This window comes from Apodemus sylvaticus, chromosome 5 (genome assembly GCF_947179515.1).
Source record: "Apodemus sylvaticus chromosome 5, mApoSyl1.1, whole genome shotgun sequence".
Taxonomy (NCBI): Eukaryota; Metazoa; Chordata; class Mammalia; order Rodentia; family Muridae; genus Apodemus; species Apodemus sylvaticus.
The window spans coordinates 138,523,340-138,540,640 of record NC_067476.1 but is presented as its reverse complement, the minus strand read 5'-3'; the positions used below and the strand labels follow the sequence as shown (position 1 = coordinate 138,540,640).

The following is a 17,301-nucleotide window of genomic DNA, read 5'->3' as shown; positions in this document are numbered from 1 at the left end:
CCCATTCTGCGGTATCCACCAAACTCACACATCCACTGATGGATTTGAAATGCTTCACGATTCATAATTCTCTTTGTCTTGTTACTATAAGAACTTCAGGAGACTACTTTCACGTTGGAACACGGAACTTGGGGTGACCTAAACCTGCATCCCTGACCATGGCGCTCAGTCATAGTCCTTAAGTCCATTGCATCCATTTTCTCGGCTTCACCCGCTGCCTGTGCCAGGCCTGAGAGCTTCTGGCGACTCATCCTCCTGCCTCCACCTCCCATCCTTCCGTGGGTGCACTGGGATTAAACACTCATGCGCCTGTGTCCAGCTTTATGGAGTTCTGTGGCTCCAAACAGGTTGTCAGACTTGCTGGTGAGCTCTTTACTGCTGAGTCATCTTCCAGTGACTGGTCACCTCACCTGCTCAGACTGCCTTGTTCTTGACGTATGTATGACTTTTGTTCCCTGGGTCAAGTCAAGAAGTGAAACTCAAACACACAGAATCACATCTCAAAGCCACACACACAGAGGTGCCATTGTTAGAGGCTGATTGGTGACGGCCTGGAGTGTGGGGGGCGGAGTTTTATTGAACGGAGGCATCTTCAGTTTTAGAAGATGATGGAGGTTATTAAGGTGGATGATAATGATGTCACATTATGAATGTATTTAAATGCCACTGAACTGCACACCTAAAATGGTTAAGGTAAGAGACTTTATATCATATGCATTTACTACAACCGGCTTCTATATCACATATATCGTTTCTCTTCCCTCTCCCTGTAGACCTCCCCATTCTCTCTGTCTCTTTGTCTCTGTCTCTGTCTCTCTCTCCCTCTCCCTCCCTCCCTCTCTCCCTTCCCCCCTCTCTCTCTCTCTCTCTCTCTCTCTCTCTCTCTCACACACACACACACACACACACACATGCATATGCAAATTTATATCTAGGTTCTGCTTTTGATAGAAAAAACAGTATTTGTCTTCCGAAGCCCGGCTTATTCTACCTACTCTAGTGGGCTTCAGTTTCACCCTCTTTTCTTAAAGCTGCACACTTTTATTCTTCTTTACAGATGAGTAACACTCCATTCTGTATATGTCTTTCACTTTCCTTATCCATTTAGCTGCTGATAGATCCCTAGGCTGGTTCCACTTCCTGGCTGTTGCGCCTAGTGCGGCAATAAGCGAGGATGTGCAGCTGTGTTGACTTGCAACCCTTCGGGTACAGACCCAGGAGTGGTACGACTGGGTCACTAGCTTTAGGGTTTTTGAGGAACCTTCGGGTTGATTTCCATGTGGCTGCCCTAGCCACTTCCACCAGCCTCAGCTTTCCTCGTGAGCTCACTGGCATTTGTCGTCATTGTCCTTTTGCTTTTTGTTTGCTAAGGGCTCACTATATAGACCAGGTTAGCCTAAAACTCATGACAATCCCCCTGCCTCAGCCTCATTTGACTTCTTGATGACAGCCACTCTGATTGGTGGAGATAAAAGCACAATGTAGTTTTAATCTATATTTCCCTGTTGGCTGAAGATGTTGAACAGTTGCTTCAAATGCTATCGGCCATGTATTTCTTTGAGAACTGGGGCATATTCAGTTCACACCCCACCTATCGATTAGATGACTTGACTTTTTGTCATTTAGCTCTTGCAGTTTTTAATATTGACATTATTAATCACTTCCCTGACTGATAGCTAGAAAGTATCCTTTTCCATTCCATAGACTTCAGAGCCTTTTAATTTCACACAAGCTCGTTCGTAACTCTTGGAGTCCTTTACAGGAATCCCTGGCCTGCGCCTCTGTTCTGACGTGCCTCTCCCGTGTTTTCCCCGGCAGGTGCAGTTCTTGCATTAATGTCCATTTCGAGTTGATTTTTGTACAGAGTGAGATACACACATCCAGTTCCCGCCTGTTACACGTGCATGCTCAGTTTATCCACTGCGAGTTTCTGCACTCACCATCATGCCTTGCACAGAGAAACTTCTCTGATAAGACCTGAGAGTGTGACTTACCTTGGTGCGATGTTTATTAGTAAAATAACAGTAGAATGTTCACACTTGGGACCAATGAGCTCCCCTACCTGTGGGTTCTTGGCCAGATTAAAAAAAAAAACTAAAACAAACAAACAAACAAACAAACAAACAAACAAAAAAACCCCTAAACTAGACACACGTTGGTTCCCTTCAGCAGAGCAGGCCTTAAATCCAATCATAAAGTTCTTGGTTACATCCCTACCTTTATACTACTATTGGTTATTACTGTCCTGAAAAACAGATGTCGAATTCTCTCACTCACATGTGGGTCCTGGCCCTGAATCTTTAGATTTGTGTGTTTAACCTGAAGTACTTGTAAAATCCAGGGAACTAGAATGAGCTCTTTGACGGAAAGGGGGAAAGAAAGTTTTTTTCTTCCTAATTCTGTGAAGAATGCATTGGGGTTTTTATGGGGATAGTATTGAAACTGCACATTCCTTTTGGTAACAGAGCTATTGTCACAGCACGGTCTGCTAGTCCTCGGACATGGATACCCTCTCCCTCTTCCAGGATCTCTTTCATTTTCTTTCTTTGGTGTCTTGAAGTTTTCACTATGGATGCCTTTTACCCCCTTGGTTAGATTTATTTCTGGCTATTGTAAAAAAGCTGTTGTAAATAGGATTCTTTGTTCCTGATTTAGTTTTCAACAAGTTTATTATTCAGATATAGAAAATCTACTGATTTTCAATGTTGACCTTTTATTCTGCTACTAAGCTGGAAGCCTTTATTAGGGCTAAAAATTTTCTGGTGGAATCTTAGAGGCTTTTAGGTAGAGGATCATAAACCAACAGCTTACAACCTGGCATTTAAGAAATTGAGGATTGCCATGAGTTCAAGGCTAGCCTGAGCTACATAGAGAGTTCAAGGCCAGCCTGGCACCACAGAGATAGCCTGTTTCAGAAAGTGCACAAAACAAACCAAATCACTACAAACAAACAAACCCAAGAGTGCAGATCATGTAATATTCAAATGGGGGGCGATCTGACTTCTTCCTTTTCTGTTGTATTCCTTTTCCTTGTCTTATTGCCCTGGCTAAGACTCAAGCACTACATTGAATAAGAACAGACCGAGAGGATACTCTTATTCTTGATTTGGGAGGAAATTCTGTCAGTTTTCCCCCTCTTAATATCGTGTTGGCTGTCAGTCTGTGGTAAAAAGCCTTTATTATGTTGAGGACTATTCTTTCTATTCCTAGTTTCTTCAGGACTTTTATCTTTTAATCAGAGATGTTAAACTTCATTAAAGGCACTTTTTTGTTTGTTTGTTTTGGATTTGGTTTTTTCGAGACAGGGTTTCTCTGTATAGCCCTGACTGTCCTGGAACTCACTCTGTAGACCAGGCTGGCCTCAAACTTAGAAATCTGCCTGCCTCTGCCTCCCAGAGTGCTGGGATTACAGGCATGCACCATCACCACCCGGCTAAGACACTTTCTAAATCCATTGAGATAATCATGTGATTTCTGTCAATAATTCTATCTATGTGTTATGTTACATGTACTGATTTATGAATGTTGAGTTGTGCTTGCATCCCTGGAGTGAAACCAGCATGGATGAAGTGTCTGGTTTAAGTGTGTTCTTGTTTGCAAGTGTTTTATTGAGTTTTTTTTTTTTCTTTTTTTTGTCTTTTTTTTTTTTTATGCAACTGTTTGTCAGGGACATACATGGCTGAGTGTGTTTTTGTATCCGGGTAAAGTTAGTTTTGTACTTTGAGATTAGGTCTCTTCTCTTTCTATTTTGTGGGACAGTTGAAAGAAAGACTAAAATCTGAGACCCCCAGTGTAGTGGGGGTGAGCTGGGAGTTTGGGTCCTGAGGGTCTGCCACCGACTGGTTGTGAGACAAGACAAGCTGCCCTCCCCCTCTGAGTTTCATTTTCCTTTCTGTGATTAGGAAACACTTGCTTCTCAAGCTTGACTTGAGGTCTTTGGAGACAAAGGCTGTGGCAACTTTTTAAAACTTGTACATGAACATTGCTTGTCAAACGTAGTTCCCAGTCAGGCACTGGGAGCGGAAGTAGCCTCCAGTTCCACACTGACTCAAAGCTATTGACCATGTCTAGGACAATCTGCAGCCCCCACCCCGTCCCGCCCCCAAGACTCTATCAGTTCTGTAGGTGCTACATGGAAGAGAAAAAAGCCAGTTAGCCTGGCTGGCTGTTTCCCCTGGCTGTCATGCTGGCTGTAGATCCTCTCAGTCAAGAAGGAGGCCATGCCTGCTTGAGGATCCTTGGGTTAGGCAGGGTTCTGAAAGCATTTATACTCTAGCCCCACCTTTGCCAAAAGCTCCCTGTGTGACCTTAGGCAAGCCTCCATTTCTCCAGAAGTGAATGAGACCCACCCTGAGGGAGACAGCTGACATTTCTTTCTACCTGACATCTGTTGGCCATCGTTAGCAGCTCCCCAGTTTTCCCCTGTGGACCCCTCCCTCAGGACTGGCTCATGGACTGAGGTAGCCTTAGCTTCATTCAGTCTCCTGCAGGAGTAGGCCTGTGACCAATCAGAGCTAAAGCCAAAGAAGCCAAGCTGGCTGTGACTCAGTTCTGACCAAGGAGCATCAGTCTGTGGCCTCTGTCTGGAACCGAGAGACAGAGACATCTAGATTCCCAAACTTAACTGCAGCCTGGCCTGAAGTTAGAGTCACGTGGAGTCGTCAATAGCCTCCTCTGCAGCTTAGGTCAATTAGAATTAGATTTTTGCCCCTTAATACCACACATAGAGTTCTTCCCAGAATACAGGAGATTCTTAGGAGGGGGTTGTAATTCACACTCAAGGGTAAATGGCTGATTAGCCAAAACTTTTCTGATAGCAGGCCTTGGTACAAGAGAAGCTACGAGGGTAGGCCCACAGAGGGTGAGAATTGGGAGTACGGATCTTGTCAAGCTGGTGGCACTGAAGCCATGACTACCTAATAAGTGCCTGGCATAGGAGGGGTTGAGGTTTAAGCACATTGTGTTCTTTTACCATACACAGTGTAAACCAGAATTAGAGACCCATTCTTCAGATTGGAAAAATGAAGCCCCAAAGAAGAAACTCTAGTGGGAAGGAGCAGTGATAGGGAGAGTGAATTCTCCTTCCTGTCCTTCCCCCTAGGGTCAGCAACAGAGACTACAGGCCAAGGTCTGGGGGAGTGAGAAGCCCAAAAAGGAAGCTCTTAGAGGTGGCAGCCACTGAGGGGGCCTGTGGCCTACAACTGTCTGGTTAGAGGAACTTTCTGTTCTTGGAACTGCTCAGCTGAGTGCATCTTTCTAATCAGAAGTTCCTTTCTGAAGCAGTTTTTGGGGTACCAAGTCCCTGCAGGCAACCTGGCTACCTTCTGAGAGGACCATGCTTACTCTATACGATTCGTCTCTGGTGGGCTCCTCATGTGCTTCCTTCTGGAGACTTAGCTTCCTGTGGCCAAGCTATGATTTCTGTGCACAGGGAAAGAGTCTTAGAGGTACAACCCTTCATTTTCAGGTGGAGTACAAGTTTCAGTGAGTGGTCACCCAAAAGCAAGGGGCCCCCACTATCTGGAGAAAGATTTTGGCTTCTGCTCCCATGTGTGACTCAGTTACAAAGTTGGAATGAGATGCTTGAGCCCCAGTGGCTAGTTCAACTGCCAATCAAAATCTTAGGACTTTACCCTGGGGCCATTTTGGTCAACTCCAGAGGTCTGCAGCATCTGTGAACTTCCTGGGGTGTTTTAATCTCATTTTATCTGCCTTGAGGCCGGCAGCTTGAGAAGTACAGGATGAGACCTGGAATCACCTGGGGTAGAATTCTGATTCTTTCTCTGAAAAATATAAGAATTCTTTAAGATGTAGCCCAGGGGGCTGGGAAGAAGGCTCAGTGGGCAGAAAATCTTGCTATGCAAGCATAAGGACCTGGGCTCCCGGTCCCTAGCATCTGGTGTGACAGCATGTATCTGTAACCCCCGTGTTTTGGGAGACAAGAGGATCTCTGCGGCAGTCTAGCTTCAGTCTCTGTGAGAAACCCTGGCTCATGGGGATAAGGGGAAGAAGGTGGGAAGAAGAGGGCACAGCGACCCTAGAAAATTCCTGTGGCATCAGTGACACAGGCCTCCTTAGTAGGGCTTTCAGCAGCAGTTATGAAGGGTGGGGAGGACAGTCCAGGTTGCTCAGTTTTCCCCAACAAAACCAGGTGCTCCTTGGCTGGAGCTGATTGTCTCCTTTACCCATGGTGTGGTGGCTGACTTGGCGACAAGCAACATTTTACTCTCACCCACTGTGTGATTCCCAAGTGAGACACCCCAATCGTGTCTCATAGATGCCAAGCCTCAAAGCCACTGGACAGTGATCTGGGGATGTAGCTCAGCTGGTAGAGGGTTCAGCCAGCACACTCAGAGCCCTGGCTCCACCCCAGCACACACAGAGCCCTGGCTCCACCCCCAGGACACAGAGCCCTGGGCTCCACCCCCAGCACACACAGAGCCCTGGCTCCACCCCCAGCACACACAGAGCCCTGGCTCCACCCCCAGCACATACAGAGCCCTGGCTCCACCCCCAGCACACACAGAGCCCTGGGCTACACCCCTAGCACACACAGAGCCCTGGGCTACACCCCTAGCACACACAGAGCCCTGGCTCCACCCCTAGCACACACAGAGCCCTGGCTCCATCCCCAGCACACACAGAGCCCTGGGCTCCACCCCCAGCACACACAGAGCCCTAGGCTCCACCCCCAGCACACACAGAGCCCTGGGCTCCACCCCCAGCACACACAGAGCCCTGGGCTCCACCCCCAGCACCACATAAGCCAAGGGCTGTTGCAAGTACCCATGATCTCAGCATTTGGAGGCAGAAGGATCAAAAGTTCAAGGCCATCTTCATTTTAAGAGAGAGAAAGAAGAGAGAAGAGAGAGGAAAAAGAGAAGAGAAGAGAGTGCATGTGTTGGGGAGATGGTTTAATGGTTAAAGTACTTTCTGGGCAAGCACGAGGATCAGAGTTTGATCCCCAGAACTTTCAGAGATGTTGGGTGGGCATGGCAGCCTGCTTGTGATTCCAGCCTCAGAAGCTGGAACAGGGAGCCTAGCTATACTGGCAAACTCTGGGATTGATTGAGAGACCCTGCCTCAGTGAATAAGACAGAGAGCAACCAAAGAATATTCCTAACATCAACCTCTAGCTTCCTTACCTTATACCACACACACATAGACACACACACACATGTACATGCATGCAAACACACATGTGCAAGCACACACACAGGTACGCACACACATGCACATGTGCACACACCACACACACATGCATGCACACACACACATATATGCAAGAATGCAAGCATCCACACACATATGCACATGAAAAAAAAGGGGGAAGAAAGTAAGAACACATTTTCACATCTTCCAGTTGACAGAGCACTAGGCTCTGGTTTCCTTTATAGTTTGAAGGGTGTGTCTCATTTTAGGATCAATTTTCATTACCTTTAATTATTCGTGTGTGTCTACATGTGGGTATGTGCACACGGGTATGTATACTTGTGCAGACCAGAGACGATGGGTCCCTTGGGGTTACAGCCTGACACGGGTGTTGGATGCTAAACTCTGGTCCTCTGAAAGACCAACAGATGCTTCTCATCACTAAGCCGTCCCTCCGGTCCAAAGGAGGGCACAGATTTAGAACACCGTGAAACAATGATTGTTTCATACATATATGTAATGTACTTTCATCCTATGGAGTGCACATGTTTGGTTTTAAAAGTTCGGGCTGGTAGGATGGCTGAGTGCAAAGGCCATCTGAGAGTTTGGTTCCTGGGACCCACATGTTGCAAGGAAAGAATCGGTTCTCACAAGCTGTCCTCTGGTTCTACCCATACATGCATGTGTATATATCCACACAGAGATACATAAAAGTAATGAAACTTGTCTGTTGTCACTGCAACGTTAGCATGCTTGTTAAAAGTTTAAACATCACAAGTAACTCGGAGGTCCCTTTGAGTGATGATGCCTTTTACTCCCTCCAAGTCCCTCCTCCCCTCCCTGACCTGTGGTAACCTCTGTTAACATGGCCTTGACCTTATTGACACTTATATATATGTATGTGCAAGCAGGTGCTGTGTACGCCCCGTCCCCATCCCTCAGCACCGAGCCATCTTGGAACATTCCGGCTGGACTTCCACCTGCTGGCACCAGCACCTCCGTGCCATGGAGACTTCTCTGCAGCTACACGTGTCTGCTCTGTCTAGAAGCCTCACAAGCCTACATACCGGCAAAGCACTACGCCTAGGGGAGAAGCAATAACCAGGCAGGAGGCCAACATACCATTCTTTCCTCTGAACAGGCCCGGTTCTGCATCCCGTTGGCCTATGTGATGGAGTTTGGGGCCATGGTGGGAACTGGCAGATTGCCCCTCTATTGTTGTTCCTTTTTCCCTGTGTCTCTATCAAGGGTTCCGGAATCACCCCCCAAGTAAACTATTAGTTGAAACATTGTCTAAGGTCTGCTTTTGAGAAGACGTATGTTAAAGCCTGTTTACTTATTGAAATCATGAGAGTGTGTATGCATGTGTGCATTCGTGTGTATGTGTGTGCATGTGTGTGTTGTGAGCATGGTATCCTTGGGTCCATTTCCCAGCTGACTAGACTGAGTCCAAGAAAAGGGGTTAGCATGGTGAGCCACCACTTGTTTAAGACAGCGCAGGCACTCAAACTCAGGATTATCTGCCATGTTCTATCTACGGTTAATCTCTCTATTTCTCCCAGACCCAAGCACTTCAGGATGGTATTGGGAGCTCAGATAGTGCATTGCAAGAGGAACTGAGCATGCAAGTCCTAGGAGAACACCAACTAGAAGACACAATCCTGCTGCCATGTAGGATGTATGACACAATCACAAAGTCAAGAGCAAGGACACATTTTAAATCCAAGCAAAAGTTTGTTCTCCACCATTGCCTGCCCTTGTAGAAGTCTATTCCACTCCCAGGCCTATAGCAACAGGGTGGGGACCAAAACTTGCTTAGAAAAATGGAGGCTGAGGGAGACTGTATTACTGACTGTGTTCCCGAAGTGCACAGCTAGCCCAGGCTCCTCTACGAAGAGGAGGAGGTGGCGGCTTCCACCACAACAGCTAGAGCCCTGCTCTCATGTCTGCTCCACCATGATAGACTGGACCTCAAACTAAGAGCCAGAATACAGCAGCTGCTGGAAGAGTGGCTCACATCTCAACTTAGAATGCTGAAAACTTACAGGTTGGAGAGTTGTCTCAACAGCTAAGAGCGTTTGCTGCTCTCACAGAGGACCCAAGTTCAGTTCCAAGAACCCACATGGCAGCTCACAACCATCTGTAAGTCCAGTTCTAGGGGGTTTGCTGCCCTCTTCCAGCCTCTGAGGGACTAGGCACACACAGATGTGCAGACAAACGCTTATTACACACATTACAGAAAAAGTTGAAAAAAAAAAACGGAAAAAAAAACATATATTAGCCTAGAAAGGTTAAAAATGGTGCATCCCAAAATGGAATATTACATAGCCATTTAAAAAATTCAAGAAGAACTTAACGGCATGGGAAAATTCTAACAGCTTAGTTAAGCTAAATTCTTAAGTGAAACAAAAACTATATCCACAGCATCAGGGGCACCGGAAATGTCATGTTAAATGAAAGCCGTGGAGAACAAGTTTGCAGTAACAAAATTCATGCGGCCAGTTTTTGCAACCTACTAAGCAGCAGGCATCATAAATAAAGCAACTGAAGCTCCTCACAGCGGAGAGCATGAGGCCTGGTAAACCGGCCATAGTGTAGAGAAAGTGAGAAGGTCCTCAGAGGGACTCTTCTGTGTCTCCCACAAGTGACCTTCCGAACCTCCATACTCTTCTCATTAAAAGGGACAGCAAACGCTACCACATGGAAAGCCCTCCCTCCCTTAGCGTCTCCCTCAAGAAACAGCTGCACCTGTGCCCAAGACCACACACACACACGCACACACACACACACACACACACACACGCAATAGTCCCAGCAATACCATAGTAACATTGGAAGCAATCTGAATATCTGTCAATGGATGAGTGGGAAAAAAGTGTGGTGAGGTCACCAGCCAGGATGACTATTCTCCAGCTAGCAGGAATGAATCAGACCTCAAGTGCTTAGCCCTGATGGATCCCAATCTGATGATAAGTCTGGAGAAAGCGAACTGCAGGGGAGCCTCACAGTTCAGTACTGATGCAGAGTAGTTCCCATACGGTTTGGTCAGAGGTTGCAGTTTCAGGCCTAGTGAGAACCGCAGGCTGAAACTACCACATGGGAAACTCCAAAAATAAGCAACCCTAAGATTTAAGCCACACACCCTTCTGGGTAGAATTATGAAATCTCATAGTGTATTCCTGCCCTCCCCAAGATGGAATCACCCTGCTAGCCAACGGATCCACACGGCATGCACTGCCCACCCGGTAGTTACTATGCATTGTTCTGGCAATGCTTGTTGTTTAAATCATAACCCTAGGCACAGTGATGTCATCAATTCGGAGTTAACAAAGAAAAGCTGTCATATAGATGCAAAGATATACAAGAAGCTCAGTATTATCTATAGTTCAGGCATCTACCAGGATCTTGGGATGCATCCCTTGTTGACCAAAGTGAATACATTGTTTTATTTTGTTACAGACAGGGCCTTATAGGCCAGGCTGGCCCCAAATTCTTGCTATAGTCAAAGATGACCTTGAATTTCTGTTCCTCCTGTCCCTACTCCCAAGTTCTGGGGTTGGGGTTGGGCCTCTGATGTAATCTTTACAGCACAGAGGGCACATTTACGTTTGTTTCTCAGTGCACAGACTGGAAGTCTATCGACAGTGACAGCAGGGTCTCCTATAGAGGGAGAAAGATCTGAGAGGGATCCAAAGCAGGACTTTGCGTTTGCCCATTACACCTAGCCATTTTACTTTTTAGAGTCTGAAGCAAACATGCCCACACGCTCGCATCAGTTACTTCTGGGGAGTGGGGGACTCCTAGGACACGGTCCTATATTCCTTTAAACAGTGCTCTCTTCCTTCTCCAGAGAAGGGGCGTGGCGAGACGGGCCCTACAGAGCAGCTGCTCTCTTGTGAGGCCTCTCTGGGTCGGTCTGAGGCTTGGGCAGAGATTCTCAAAGTGTGATTTCTGGGCAGCATCAGCATTAGCATCAGCATCAGTATCTGCATCAGCATCAGCATCAGCATCAGTATCAGCATCAGCATCAGCATCCTGGAGATTGCCAGGCCTCAGCATCTCACACCGCCCCAGACCTCCCTCCAGGGTGGCCCTGGCCATGTGCATTTTAACACCATCCTTTCTTGGTGATGCTGGTGTGAGAATCTCTTGGGCTGAAGGGGGAACAGTGGAAAGAACATCTAATAGTGCTCTGAAAGTTTTCCTTCAGCCGTCTTTCTCTCTTCTCCACCCCTCCTCAGACTGTGTGTGTATATGTGTGTGTGTGTGTGTGTGTGTGTGTGTGTGTGAGAGAGAGAGAGAGAGAGAGAGAGAGAGAGAGACTGCATGTGTGTAGGTGCCTAGAAAGCCAACAGGTGGCATGGGATTCTCTGGAGCTAGAGTTATAAGCAGCTGTGAGGCTTTTCTGCTGTTGTGTGATTGATTGCTGAGAACTTAACCAGCGTCCTCTGAAAGAGCAGCAAGTGCTCTTAACTGCAGAGCCACCCCTTGAGCCCCATTTCCTTCAGTTTATTCTCATCTTCAAAAGTGAGGGAGCATCCCCAAACCTAAATCTGAATTGTTCTAAAATCTGAGACATTTGAGGCACCGACAGGACGGTCCAAGTGGGAAAGGCCGCACCTGATCTGAGGCTATGTGTTGAAGTAAAAATGGAGAAGCCATTAAAAAACGTGTCACTGGTTATCTCTGAGGGAAGAGAACGAAATGTGTAAAAATCCCAGGCCCGGGAAGATAGCCCAGTTGGTAAAGCGAGTGCCTTGCAAATAGGGGAAACTGAGTTAAGAACCCCAGAATTCCTGAAAGAAGAAGAAGAAGAAGAAGAAGAAGAAGAAGAAGAAGAAGAAGAAGAAGAAGAAGAAGAAGAAGAAGAAGAAGAAGAAGAAGCCGGCTGGGAGTTTTGCTAATCGAAGTGTTAGGGCGGAGACAGGTAGACCCTTGGAACCCACTAACCAGATGGCCTCACCTACCCAGCAAAAGACCCCGGCCGATGAGAGACCCTGTCTCCAAAAGCAAGGTAGCCTCAGCTTGAAGAACAACACAGAGTCCTCTGGCCCCCATGTGTGCATGAACACCAGAGTACACACCAACCTGTACACCCACACCGAAGCATGTGTAACATACACAAATATCCTTTTACGACTTAATGTCCATCCCAGAGACACCCCACTGTGCACTTAACATACAGAATTCTGCCACACTCGGAAATCCTGAACACCTCGGATCTGGAGTAGTTTGAACAGGGAACATTCAACCAGCCCTTTTACTGTCACCACCCTGCAACTGTGCAAACAGAGGCACAGACAAGCCACACGCTCTGTCCAGGGCCCAGCAGCCCTGCTCCCCTTCTCTGGACAACTCAGCTTCAGAGGAAAACTTAAAACGGCCCATTTTACAGAGGAGAAAACTGGAACTCGGAGAGTAGCCAGCGGCATGCCCCAGTGTCACCTCTCCCCAAAGAGGAGATGGTGGTAGATTGTGGTCTTTGTATACGAGGTTCTGGAGTTGGATGTACACCTGTTAGGGGGTCAGCCAGGAGGGCAGAGGAAGACATAAAAGAGGGGACCCAGACACACAGCTGCAGCCAGGCCTGGGTGTGGCGGGCATGGGCTTGTCTCGGCCCATCTGCTTCTTTAGCCCTGCCTGCTGCCTACCCTGCGTGACCTGCCACTCACCCACCACCAATGGGAACCGAATGGGCCTTTCCCTCCCTTCCAGCTTCTTCTTCTTCTTGGTGTGTGTGTGGTGTGTGTGTGTGTGTGTATGTGTGTGTGCGTGTGCGTGTGCGTGTGTGTGTGTGTGTGTTTGAGCAGAAGGGGAACCTGGTCGGACAGAGAAGCGTCAGCTCAGCACTGTCATTCCCCTGCCTGAGCTTCCTCTATCTAGGACAATTCCAGGGTCGCCCTGGTTAGCGGCAATTTGCCTCACCTGGCCACCTGGGCACCCTCCACCTTTCCGTCGACCGCGCGTCCCACCACTGATCGGTTGCTCCTAGGACCGTCCTTCTTTCCTCGCCTCCCCCAGCTCCCTGGCGCCGGAGGTCTGCACGTTCTCGGGGCTTCCATTCCCGCACCCCTCCCTCCCCGCACTCACCTGGGCGCCCGCCCTTCGCCTCGCGGGCAGCCGGGATCCTCGCAGCTCGAACGACCCCCCAGCTCTGCGGCCCCTGGTGGCCCCGGACTCGAGAGCCCGGAGCAAGCGACGAAGACTTGCGGGCTATGGAGGCTGCGTTGGTGCTCGGAGCGGGTCAGAGCCGCCTTTACCGGCGACTTTGGTTCCCTCCCATCCGTCTGAGAGCCGCCGCTGTGAGTGCAAGCTGGGAGCCGCCACCCAGTGGGGCTCACTGGCTGTCTGGGCGCCTTAGCCGCGCCTTGGGTGATGCAAACCCCACCCCCAAATGCCCCGACTCCGCCCTCTAAGAGCCTAACTCCCACTCTGGCTCTCTCTTGTCTCCTGCTCTTAATTAACCTCCTACGAATTTCAGCATTTCTTTGCTAACCCTGTCCTCAAGGGCGCTAACCAGTCCCCGAAGGACTGACTCAGACCCCAAGGTTTGACCCGTCCTCCAAAGATTCCCAGTCCCCCTCCCCCATCATTTAAGCCCCGCATGATGGAATGAGCCGGTTCAAAGGAGTCTAAACCCTACCCCCAGGGATTTTGGACCCCCCTACCTAAGAGACCCAATACCCTTGCGGCCCCTAAAAAATGGTAATGGTTTACGTGTATTGACTGATTGGTTGATTGATTACGTGTATGTGTATGTGTGTAAGTACCCTCGAGCCTCAGAACGGTGCAGAGGTTAGAGAACAATTTGGAGAACTAGAGTCTCGCTTTCCATCTTCTGAGTTCCAGGGATTGAACTCAGGCAGACACGCAGGCGTCTTTACCTGCTAAACCATCTGCCTCCTCCTGGAGAAGGATTTTTAATCTCACGGTCTATTCTGCTTCCAGTCCTAACCCCAGTTCTCTAGATTTGTAATCAAAATTTCTGAAAGGGTTTTAATCTTGAAGGTGTGTGTGTGTGTGTGTGTGTGTGTGTATACTTCACCCACCAGCCCAGCCGCCTACAGGATCTTAATCCCAAAGTTCCCAAATCCTGCCCTCACTGGAGCAATCAATGGATCCTACCTTTTACTTCAAAGATTCTAAACCAGCCGCAGAAGGAATGTAGCTGCCTTTAAGCCTAAGCACGCCCGCCCTCGAGGATTCTGGTGGGTCTCCCTGGCCCCTCCGTCCCTCCCACACGCAGTGGTTTTTCCTCCCCACTCTGCCCGCCCCCCCCCCCACCGCTTATTCAAACTCCATGCAAAGTTTGGCGCCCGCGGGAGTTCTCTGCCTTATTGTCGGCAGAATATGGGACTGCTCAGAGGACCTCCCAAGTTGAAGAGAGGAAGTCTGACTGGCAGACCACTGAGGCCCTGTTTGCATGGCATTCCATTTAGCCTGAGACAAGGGTAGAGAACGTCATTAAAAACTACAGGGCCCAACACTCTAAACTACAATACACACCTGCTGAAATGTGCAGGAACCCCTACCCCCCACCCCGCCCCCAACCAGCCAGGCCAGACTGCCAGTGTCTCATTCTTTCCTTTATGCCTGTATGCAGGCATGCGTTTAGCAGTACTGTGGTGTATTGGGCATGAATTCTTCTGAGTGCAACCCAGTGTTAGCAGCATCCTGAGTTCCACCACTAGGCCTAGTAACACCCCTCCCCCAGTTCTGACAACCAGAGCTGCCTCATACTCAGCCACTCCCCAGCCCACGTAGAAATCCCTACTGAGAAAGACAGTCACCCCACACTAATGTGTTTGCTATGTATTTTAATATATACATGCCCTATTTATAAAAATAGACTGAGTTTTGAACAGGTTTAATTGACTCGGACGCAGAAGTGAAATTAGTCTGTGTAGAAGTAAACAACGCTTGTTATCCACAGAGTGAAGGAGACTGAGATGAGAAGGAAGCCAATGAAGGCAGCAACAGTCACGGAGCTAGCTGGCTGCCTGCACCCGAAACAGTCCAGTTAGGACAGGAGGCAGTGCATTGTACACACACATTATCATCCCCTCCTACCAACCTCCCCCTCCCCCGTTATCCACCTAGAGACAAGGGCTGGCATTTAAACCCTCACTTCTGCAGGGTTAGGTGAGGGAAGCCCAGAGGCCTCAGGCCTCCAGCACTCTGAGCTGCCCCAGCCATGCTCCCTGGGCCTCCAGGAAGAGGAAGGTAGGCCCTGGGACAGGCCTGGGGGAATTTAGAAGGATATGGCCTGCATCCTTTGCATCTCTGTTGACAAGGTGCCGTTTGATGGCAGGGGACCACAAAGAACCAACACCTTCCCCTTTTCAAGCCATTTCCCCAAAAGCTTTCGCTAGATTAATGTTGCCATAAAAACCCACATTCATATTCCCAACGTTCCTACAGCATTTATTGTGGCATAATTAAAAATAGTTTCATTAGGCGGGGTGTGGTGGTATATGCCGTTAACCTCAGCAAAGGTCAGAGAAGCAGAGGTGGTGGATCTCTGCAAATTCCGTGTCAGCCTGGTCTACACAGCAGGTTCCGGGCCAGCCAGGGTTAGACAGTGAGACTCTGTTTTGAAAATATTTTTTGTTTAATTTTATTCTTACTGTGTGTGTGGTGTGAATGTGTGTGTGGACACACCATGGTGTGTGTGGACAACCTTCGGGACTCGGTTCTCTCCTTCTTATGGAAGGATCCTGGGATCAAACTCAGGTGGTCAGGTTTGCTTGATACAGGACTTAACTGACGGAGCCATCTCTCTGGTCCAGACAGTTGTGTGTGTGATATGTATGTGTGTGTGCTCACACATGTGTGCACTGGCGTGTGTATGCCTCTGCATACATGTGGAGGTCAGAGGACAACTATGGAATCTTTTCTGTCCGTACACCGTGATGCGGGTTCCAGAGGTGGAACAGAGGACGCAGGCTTACATAGCCTTTACCCACTGAGCCTTCTCACAACACTGTTGTGATAGGATTTTTACAAACAAAAGGTGTAATTAGGGCTGGTAAACAGCTCAGTAGGTCCCTCTCAGTAGGGAGAGGGAGAGGGAGAGAGGGAGAGAGGGAGGGAGGGAGAGTAGACTCTCACAAGTTGTCTTCTGAGCACTACATACATGTGGTGTCACCTGAACATCCACACACACCCACACCCATTAAATAAATGTGACTAAAACAGTTTAAGGTACAATTATAAATATTAGGTTTGGTAAATCTACGCAAGTGATGCTTGCCTGTAGAACCATTCCCTTAATCAGAATATAGACTATTTTGGACTGGGGTTACAGTTCAGCTGGTAGAGAGCTTGCCTCAGCAAGCACAAGAACCTGCAGGGCAGAGTGACAGACACTTGTAACCCCTGCACGTGGGAAATGGGGCAGACATCCAAGGTTAATTTCAGCTGGTGAATCTGAGACCAACCTGGGTGACGTTCTGAGATCCTGCCTCAAAAGCAAACAAATGGAAGACGCAAAGGGCATTTCTGGGGCCCCAAAGGCCTCCGGAAGCTCTATTGCATTCTATTCTCAAGGTAACTAGCAATAGATTATTTTTTTCTTTTTGAGACAGGACCTCATGTAGCCTAGGCTAGCCTTGGACTCTGCTTGTAGCTGAGAATGACCTTGAACTCCTGGTCCTCCCGACTCCCCCTCCCAAGTGCTTACAGATGAGTGTCAGCATTTTGGGTTCATTGGATGCTGGAGATCAGAACCAGGAGTTTATTATCCAGGCTAGACCAGCACTCTACCGACAGAGCTCTCTCCCCAGGCCCCTGCCCCTTTAAATCATTATAGACGACGTTTGTCCTTTATAGTTTTACACAAATATGTGGTTTTTTTTTTTCTGTTCTGTCCAAGTGGTTGCTTCTTCTGTTTCTCTTCTCTCTGCTGACTTCCTGGTTTATTGAGATTTTCCATATTGTTACATGTTCTACTAGTTTGTCCATTTTCTCAGCTGAGTGAGTAGTGTTCTACAGTGCGGACTTGCTGCTGTCTATCCGCTTGCTTGCCGATAGGATTTGGGTCACCTTTAGCTCTTTTGCTGTTTGACTAAAGATACAGGCACCATGTTCAAGTCCCTGGGAGAAGGCCTGTTCTCGTTCCTCTTGAGTGACTCAGACCTGGGCTCCCTG

General features: G+C 48.3%; 2 protein-coding genes across 5 annotated transcripts in view; one reads left to right on the top strand and one right to left on the bottom strand.

Annotated features, from left to right (window-relative positions):
* Positions 1 to 17,301, top strand: part of LOC127686086 (putative testis-specific Y-encoded-like protein 3) — a 255,675-nt gene that overhangs the window by 110,762 nt on the left and 127,612 nt on the right. The window lies entirely within an intron of this gene.
* Hck (HCK proto-oncogene, Src family tyrosine kinase) overlaps positions 1 to 17,301 on the bottom strand; it is a 51,821-nt gene that overhangs the window by 32,049 nt on the left and 2,471 nt on the right. Inside the window, exon 1 of one of the 4 annotated variants that reach the window (XM_052183952.1) lies at positions 14,278 to 14,299. The exons of 1 other annotated variant lie outside the window; for it this stretch is intronic. Coding sequence is in view for 1 of the 3 variants with exons in the window: in XM_052183950.1 (XP_052039910.1) it covers positions 5,634 to 5,644 (11 nt within the window). In the remaining 2 variants the exon portion in view is untranslated. Of the gene's footprint in view, positions 1 to 5,633; positions 5,657 to 13,242; positions 13,508 to 14,277; positions 14,300 to 17,301 lie in introns of those variants that run through there. 2 more of the 4 variants (XM_052183953.1, XM_052183950.1) reach the window with 2 other exon arrangements.